At 43.1% G+C, this 8,957-nt stretch overlaps 1 protein-coding gene across 1 annotated transcript in view; it reads left to right on the top strand.

Moving 5' to 3' along the window:
* The window catches only part of tead1a (TEA domain family member 1a), a 50,016-nt gene that overhangs the window by 29,579 nt on the left and 11,480 nt on the right, over positions 1-8,957 (top strand). The window contains exons 4-8 of the mRNA XM_061721177.1: positions 1,147-1,209; positions 2,855-2,986; positions 4,080-4,129; positions 6,090-6,151; positions 7,683-7,810. Coding sequence (XP_061577161.1) covers positions 1,147-1,209; positions 2,855-2,986; positions 4,080-4,129; positions 6,090-6,151; positions 7,683-7,810 — 435 coding nt within the window. The remainder of the gene's footprint in view (positions 1-1,146; positions 1,210-2,854; positions 2,987-4,079; positions 4,130-6,089; positions 6,152-7,682; positions 7,811-8,957) is intronic.

Raw genomic sequence — 8,957 nt, 5'->3', positions numbered from 1 at the left:
CAATAAACGCTATAAGTACAAACATGGTTATTAAGAAAGCGTCTACTGACCTCACAAAGCGACATCCGACTGGAGACACGTGCAGGAGACGTGTCTTGCTTGCGGCTGAGTTGCCACCTGCTGCCCTTTAAATAGGATGAAGCCTTGATTTTTCAGATGGGAGATAACTGAGATATCTGTGTGATGACCAACGCCGTAGCTGGGAGGCCTCGTCACCCGCAGGCGTCTGCTCTTCATGTAGTTTCCAACCGTTTTATTCTTAAATCAGCCGTATATAAACATATTAGGTTAGCTACATGACCTTGTTTTTATATTGATGGTTTAAGTTAACATCTCTTAGTGTTTTTATTTGAAACTGTTCAATTCAATTCAGTTTATTTGGGAAGGGACAGTGTACATTCATATACATTTAGAATTAAAAATGCAAATGCACCCAATTTTAGCTACAGAGCTAGTTTCCATTGGCAGTCCCCCGGCTAAAAATATAAAAGAAAGACAAGTTAAACAACAAGTTAGAACAAATACAAATATAGCGTGCAAAAAGTTTCTGTTCTTGTTATTTTGCTTCTATTTAAGATAGAAGGAACAGGAGAACAACCTGACACATCAATCTTACTAACACAATCTTAGACATTTACATATATTGCAATAGTGAATGCATTACACACATTTCACATTTAGCAGTTAAAAGTTTAGGCGGTAAAGTGCCAGAGCAAATTTCAGAGATTTGAAACTGTTGAGATGGAGCTGAAGCTGAGGCCGAGAATGTGTCGGTAGCTGGTTGTAACATTACAAATGCAGGTTCAGCAGCCTCGTAAACACACACACACACACACACACACACTGGCTGAGCGTTCGGCTGAATGTATAGACCTGTTTTCTGGACTGGACATAATATGTAGTTCTTGGACTGTGTTCCCAGGTGTCTTTTCTGCTCTCTCAAAAGATGTGCATAGATGAGTCTATTCACCGTTGTCAGGGGAGTAGTGTGTGTGTACTTCCAGTATGGCAACAATCCTTTCATAACCATGGCAACTCACTGTTTGGTCCTTCCTCCCCTTCTTTTCACCCTCCAACCCCCCTTCCTTTCTCTCTCTCTCTCTCTCTCTCCCTCTGCCTCTCTTTCGTCCTCCTTCAACTCTCCAGGTATCCAGTCATATCCAGGTTTTGGCCAGAAGAAAATCCAGGGAGTTTCAGTCCAAACTAAAGGTAAAGGTTCTGCGAGGAATCCACAACATTTTGTGCTTGAAGTCTGATTGATTTTTGTCCTCGTAAAAACGCTGTTGCTCACAGGAAGTGCTGTGTTTTACAATCCCAGTTTGTTTGGAACAAACGGAGCTGATTAGTGGAGATTAGAGCTCATGACTGCGCTGGATGAACAGGCTGAGAAGCCCCTGCCACATAAACGTAGACGGCTCTAATGCTCACGAACGAGCTGGATGCAGTGTTTGTCTCTCCGTGGGTCTGGAAGGATGCCTGTCACACTGACTCTAGTATCCTAGGTGTCTAATTAGGTCTGCTTAGGTTTTCCAGCATCTCCCGTCTCCTCCCACTCCTTCCTGTCGTCCTCCTCCGTCCCTACATACATCCATTGGTTCTTTATCTCTTCCCCCCCTTCTCTTCACTTTCTCCCCACCTTTCTTTCAGTCTATTAATCTCCTTCCCTCCTCGTCTCGTCTTCCCTCTTGCCGTCTTCCTTCCTCACTGTTGGTTGTAATTAACTTTCTGGGAGGCAACAAAGGAGCGCTTGTTTTCCCAGAAGGCCGGTCGGTACTCTGACCCGACGCTCGCCGTCATAAAATAATTGACAGGGGGTTGATTAAAGTCGCGAGTAACGATTACATGAATCGGTATAACTCTGACATAAACTTTTATATTTTTTGCGTAGACAGTAGTGGTGTATAAATATGTTTTATTTCAAACAGCAGTTTGGTGTAAAAATGGAAATTTGATGATGCTTGGAGGAGATCTGTGGTGAATTAGTGCAACTTAACTGAACTGAATGCAAAGTAGCCTTTTGTAAAAGCTAAGCTACTCCACTTTTTATTAAAGAAAGTGTATTCTTTGTGCACTTTTCTAATTGCGTGTCAAAAACATACCGTGTTACGTGATCCTCCCTATTCTGGTGGCGATTCAGGAGCTTAACCTGAAACCGGGCCGGCTTGTCTGGAGAAAGTTCAGGTCAAAGATGCTATCAAGCCCTTCTGGTTCCTGGTATTTGATATGAAAATCCAGCATGATTGCCGTCTCGGTACCTTCGGTAACGTCATTAACTCTCCCAGGAGGAGATATTTCTCTCGGTGCCAATTAACTTGAGCGAAGCTGCCAATTAGTGATTCTCCAGCTACTGCGGTGCCTCCAGGTCCATTTCATTCTGCTGCTTCTGCTCCACGTCGCCTTTCAGTTCAGATTTCATACATGAGCCCACGAGTTCGATGGCTGTAAAACAACCAATCTGCAGGGTTTAACTCGGGTCACGAGTGGCCATCCCCCGAGTGGATCAGCAGTCCAGTCCTCAGAGATGGTGATGTGGTTCACTTCCCCTGCCGGGCTCACCGGGGCTCACTCCCTCCATGGGGGGCACTCGGTATAATAAAAGCCCACTCAGTGAGAGGAAAAAAGCTTTTAGGGCAAAGTCATATTCACCGTTCAGCTGTTAAACCGCTCCAGCTGCTGATGTTCAGCGTTGCGTGAGACACATTTACCTCTCACTCGGGGCTCATTATTGATATTTCCGTGAGTTTTAGCAGGAATTAAAACATTTAAAAAAATCAACAATCTGTGGAATGTCATGACGGCGCTGCGGAGTGAGAGATGATGACGATGGTGCTGTGGGCTCTGTGTTGACGTGCAGGACCAGAATGCCAAGGAAAAGGCTCTGCAGAGCATCTCGTCCATGTCCTCGGCTCAGATCGTCTCCGCCACTGCCATCCACAGCAAGCTGCTGCCGGGGATAGTGCGGGCCAGCTTCCCTGGCAATGCACAGGTAACACACACACACACACACACACGCACGCACGCACGCACGCACGCACGCACGCACACACACACACACACACACACACACACACACACACACACACACACACACACACACACACACACACACACACACACACACACACACACACACACACACACACACACACACACACACACACGTGTATGCACACACACACACACACACACACACACACACACACACACACACACACACACACACACACACACACACACACGCAGAGTGGCATGCTGCATTTATTTTGTACAAATAAATACATGAGGAAAGACATTAATATTATTACAGCACCTTCTGGCAACAGGTTGTAACTGCATTATCCTCGATAACAGTACAGCATATTCCAGTAAACCCTCAAACACTGATTTTAAATGATATATCCACAATAAATGCTTCACTATGTCATAAACAAATTTGGCTTGCTGGCCTAACAGCAGCAAAAAAGATAATTGTAGTAAGATGAAAACCACCACACACGCTCAACATCTCCCATTGGTATCTGAATTTTCTTGATATTATCTATCTGGAAATATCTACAGCCCCAATCCAGAATGCAAAACAACAAAATATTTTATTTTGGCTTATGGCAGCAGATCAAATTAAAGCTAAACTTGAAAGATGTATTTAAAATTGATATAGAATACCTTGTTGCAGCTATCCTTGTCCAGCTTTTGATTTTATTATGTTTAGCCTTTGTTTTATTTTGTCCTTTTTCGTTTTGTTTGTTTGTTTGTTTTTTATTGTTGTATTATCTTTTTTTTTTTCTATTTTCCTTATTATTAATTATTAATTGTTTCCATTGAATGCTTAGGTCCGAGGGCTGGGTTTGTTTGACATCGTTGTGGATGCCACCGTTTATTATAAAAAAGAAAGAAATATAAATAAAAACATTTACAGCAATATGTTGTATAATCTGGTGGTCACATAAGCGTGCTCACACACACACATACACACACACACACACACACACACACACACACACACACACACACACACACACACACACACACACACATCCTGGGCCCGGTGCATTAACGTGTGTGTGTGTGTGTGTTTGCAGCTGTGGCAGGGGATGATTCCTGGAGGACAGTCCAGCTCCACCACAGAAGAGTGAGTCTCGCTCAGATTACACATTCCTGTCCAACATGAAGCGCTCACGTCTGCTCTTATCTGTGATTGACAGGCTCTTTTCACTAAACGCTTTCCTCCTGCCAGACCGTTTGCTCGTCTAACTCCCCTCAGTCGTCTCAGACGCTTGTTTTTAGCCTGTTCAGAGTCTGTAAAGGAAACTTCACAGCAAATAAAAGCGCGACTGACAAAATCGTCTCAGCCGGAGAACGAGAAGCACTGATGCTGGTGAAGGCGGGTAACGTGAATGATTTATTTAAGTTCCCGTCTACAACATTTTGGGCGATCTATTGACGGAGTGGGTCACGTGTTTCTGGGTTAGCACTGTTGCCTCACAGCAAGAGGGTTCCCGTTCAGATCTATTGCCTGTTGCGTGTGTTTAATTAATGATTCTTACTGTGAGGCAACAGCCACTGGGCTTCCCGGTCTTCTTGATCAATGTATTCTTAGCCAGTTATCAGTAATCTTGCTGATTATGGTGACAAATTATTTATCGCCAGTAAAATGCTCCGTCACGGTCCAGTGAATCTTTTTCAAGCGTCTCGCTTCCTCTGATCGGCCAACCAAAGCTCCGAAGATCTTCAATCTACTACCCCGACACAATTACTGATGATGCTCTCCGTTTTTTCATTGATCCGTTAATAGTTTCATCCTGTTCTGCTGATCGGTAGTGAATAAAACAGCAGATTCAAAGTAGGAATGGGTGATATTTTACCGTTCACGATAAACCGTCAAAAAAATTCTCCACGGTAAGAATTTGTCATCTCGCAGTAAAAACGATAAATTCCCGTTGATGACGGAAGGAAGGAAGAAATGAGCCAGAAAGAAAGAAAGAAAGAAAGAAATGAGCCAGAAAGAAAAAAAAGAAAGAAAGAAATGAGCCAGAAAGAAAGAAAGAAAGAAATGAGCCTGAAAGAAAGAAAGAAAGATAGAAATGAGCCAGAAAGAAAGAAAGAGAAAGAAAGAAAGACAGAAAGAAAGAAAGAAATGAGCCAGAAAGAAAGAAAGAAAGAAAGAAAGAAAGAAAGAAAGAAAGAAAGAAAGAAAGAAAGAAAGAAAGAAAGAAAGAAGGAAGGATAAATTCCCGTTGATACGTTTTTGTGTAACAAACATGGCGGAACGGGATCTTTTATTAATTCAATTTAATTGGTGTAGTTTAGTAGCATTTAGTATTCTTTTAGAGCAGTGATTTGGCTCCAAAGACTGAATGTGGTGATAGATTTATAGTTACAAAGGTGGATTGGTATTTTTTTATCGTCATTTTTATTGTTATTGGAATAAATGCCAGAAATTATCGTGATACATTTTTTAGTCCATACCGCCCATCCCTAATTCAAAGCTTCAGTGTCGTTTCCTTCAGCAGAGCAACACGTTGATGTTGTCAGGTGTAAAACTGGAGCTGGTCCACTTTTGGAGTTGTAAACATTTAAATGTTTTTTTTTGTTTTTGTCAGAATCTCATCAGCCTCGTTGATTAACGTTACTGTACCAGCCAGCTGCATGTGCACATGCATGACTGTCTCACCTGATGATGGTGCATGTGATTAACTCGCCTCACCGCCACCTGGAGTCCGTCCGTCCCTATTCTGGCAAACACCGATTACCGTTACTGTCAATATGAAGACCGCCCGTAGGGTTTTAAATGTGTCGGCGGCGGATGTTCAGGCGGCCTCTCGCTGTTCTCTGTCACACACCGGCGCCTGGTCACGTGGCCCGCAGCGGCGCTAGCAACCGCTGCGACGTGTGAATGAAATGATGATAATGGTGGTAAATGGGGCTGCGTCTGACCTCGGAGCTGCTCTTGACCTCAGCTCTCCTGCTTCTGTTCACACCACACCCCATTTTTCTCTTCTCGCTGTAATGCGGGTCCAATAAGACGGATCCCACTGCGTTCCGTCTTCCCTGCATGTAATGGTCTCCTGTCTTGTCTCTCCGCCTCTCAGCATCAAGCCGTTTTCCCAGCAAGCCTACTCCGTGCAGACAGCGGGGACCACCACCATCTCAGGTGAGAGACCCGGGGATGGTAATTGTCTTCTATTCAGGGGACGGGTGGGCTCTCTCTGGCTCCTGCCATTTCTGCTGCTTCCTCGCCGCGGGGGGGGGGCACCGCACCTGGAGCTCGAGCACTCCTTTCTCTGACTTGAGAAGAGGTCAAAAAGAGGGAAACAGTGTCAATCTGACTTCTGTCACACAATCTATGACCATTAAGTCTGGCTTAGCTCTGACAGCCTCATTGAAATATAAGATCTGAGCACAAATCTCCATTAAAAGAAAATAGTTATCTCTTTTTGTGATCCCCACCTGCTGCATCGTCCCCGTTGCCTTGTGTAGTTCTTTTGCATATGCCAGCGTCGCAGTACTTAATCTTGTATACTGTAAGCTGTTTAGGATAAAAGCTAAATGACTAAATGTGAACTGACACATCTGAATATCGAGATCATCATTTCCACGTCTGACATCTGACTTCCGAGCCGAATGGAGCGGACGACAAGTGCTGCCACATACCATATACATCACATACGATTCTCCCGTATGATCAGATTGACTTCAGATTGATCGTCCACGGACGACTCCCGGATGCTTCGGCGTTCGCCCCCAACTCTGTGTTACCTGTCACATTAACGGCACTTATCAAATATTACAAATGCAACGTTTAGTTCAACGGACATTTGAGGAAAATCCTGAAACCAGCCTCATGTCACATGTGCTGGCTGCAACCTACGACGGAGTATTAGGGCCAAACTAAGACAAAAAAAATTGGAAATTATGAGAATAAAGTCATAATATAATGAGAATAAAGTCGTAAAATTACGAGAATAAAGTCGTAATAGAATAAAGTCGTAATATAAGGAGAATAAAGTTGTAATATTAGGAGAATAAAGTCGTAAAATTACGAGAATAAAGTCGTAACATTACGAGAATAAAGTCGTAATATTACGAGAATAAAGTCGTAATATTATGAGAATATAATTTATGAGAACTCTAACAGGATAAGCTTCTTCTCGCTGTGTTAAAATGAGGAATATTGAGCATCTTGTGAAGTTATATTTATATATTTATAATATATTACGACTTTATTCTCGTAATATTATGACTTTATTCTCGTAATTTTACGACTTTATTCTCGTAATATTATGACTTTATTCTCGTAATTTTACGACTTTATTCTCGTAATATTATGACTTTATTCTCGTAATTTTACGACTTTATTCTCATTACATTATGACTTTATTCTCGTAATTTCCTTTTTTTGTTTTTTTGTTTGGCCCTAATACTCCGTCGTAGCAACCAGTAGTCGTTGTTCATGTGTAAATGTAACCGGCGACGCCCACGAGGACTGAACCGCTCGGAGGTGGAGAACGTGTTGTTGTGCTTGATGCTCAGCAGAGAGGCCTTTTCAAGCAGGTTCACTCATCACTAACCGGACATGATGAAAGCTGTGACTTTATGTTAAACTGTGTACGTGTGTGTGTGTGTGTGTGTGTGTGTGTGTGTGTGTGTGTGTGTGTGCGTGTGTGTGTGTGTGTGCTGTTTAGCGTACGAGCCTCCGGCTGCAGCCCAAACGCACCGAGAGCCGGCGTGGCACGGTCGCTCCATCGGCACCACCAAACTACGACTGGTGGAGTTTTCATCTTTCCTGGAGACACAGAGGGACCAGGAGGCAGTGAGTGCACACACACACACACACACACACACACACACACACACACACACACACACACACACACACACACACACACACACACACACACACACACACACACACACACACACACACACACACAGTAAAAACACAGCTCCAGTGTACAATAAGCACTCCCTATTGTCCCATAAACAGAGATGACAGATAACCTTACAGCGGAGAACAGCATTGAAGCCCTTTGTGCGTCTGCGTGTATGAATAACCTTTGTAAGGCTCTATCTCTCCGTCTGCTCCGTCCATCCGTCATCCTGCCACTCTGTGGATTCATTGTCATTTTTCGACATTAAACTCTGAGACAGCTGGCATTCATCTTGTTGCGTTCTGTTTGGACATTACATGAATATGTTCAACAATGACTCTCAAATAGATTCTGTTGTGAAAGGCCTTCATGTTTCTTGCATGATTCACACAACTGTAAATAAACCCAACCGAGGAAGCACAGAAAAGGATGCTTATAATATGAGATCCAACGGTTGACTTTAACTCGTTATACTCTGAAGCCTCCGGTACAGGGGGCACATTCCATATAACACTGTAAACCTGAGATTCATTTAAGGCGTAAAGGGTTTAACCTCTTATTGGAAAGCTGATGGCGCCGTTGAACAGTTTGTATTAATTAGCAGAAAGATATTTTCTCCTGCTGCCATCTGTAAATACCTGTACACCTGCATTGGTTGCATTTCACCTCATGTATTTAAATGGGTTAAGCAGGAGTGTTCAGGAGGGGGAGCACCCATCCGGGATTCATTTACCGTACCAATCCACCCCAGGAAGTCAGAACTGAATAAGAAAAACAAGCCCTGAATGACTGACAGGTCCTGAAAGTGTGATTTCACTTAGTCCTCGATGTCTTGTGTTTTTTAAAAAGCAAAAATAAAATGGTCAAGTGGAAATGGAATAAAGTTAAAGCTGGCTGACTTTAATGTGAACCAAGAATAGGATGCTGGTGAATTTACTGACTTTGCTTTTCTCTTATTTGTTCCTATACTATTTTTTCAAAGCATCAGTGTTTGGAGTTATAAATACTGATTAATTCTGGCTGGTTTTGAAGAGCAGCCGTGGACAGAGGTGCTTACAAGCATAGCTGCTCTGTGGGTGTTTGAGTTTA

This window comes from Cololabis saira, chromosome 5 (genome assembly GCF_033807715.1).
Source record: "Cololabis saira isolate AMF1-May2022 chromosome 5, fColSai1.1, whole genome shotgun sequence".
NCBI lineage: Eukaryota > Metazoa > Chordata > Actinopteri > Beloniformes > Belonidae > Cololabis > Cololabis saira.
Note: the sequence above shows the minus strand (reverse complement) of the source record. Positions and strands in the feature narration are given on the sequence as shown.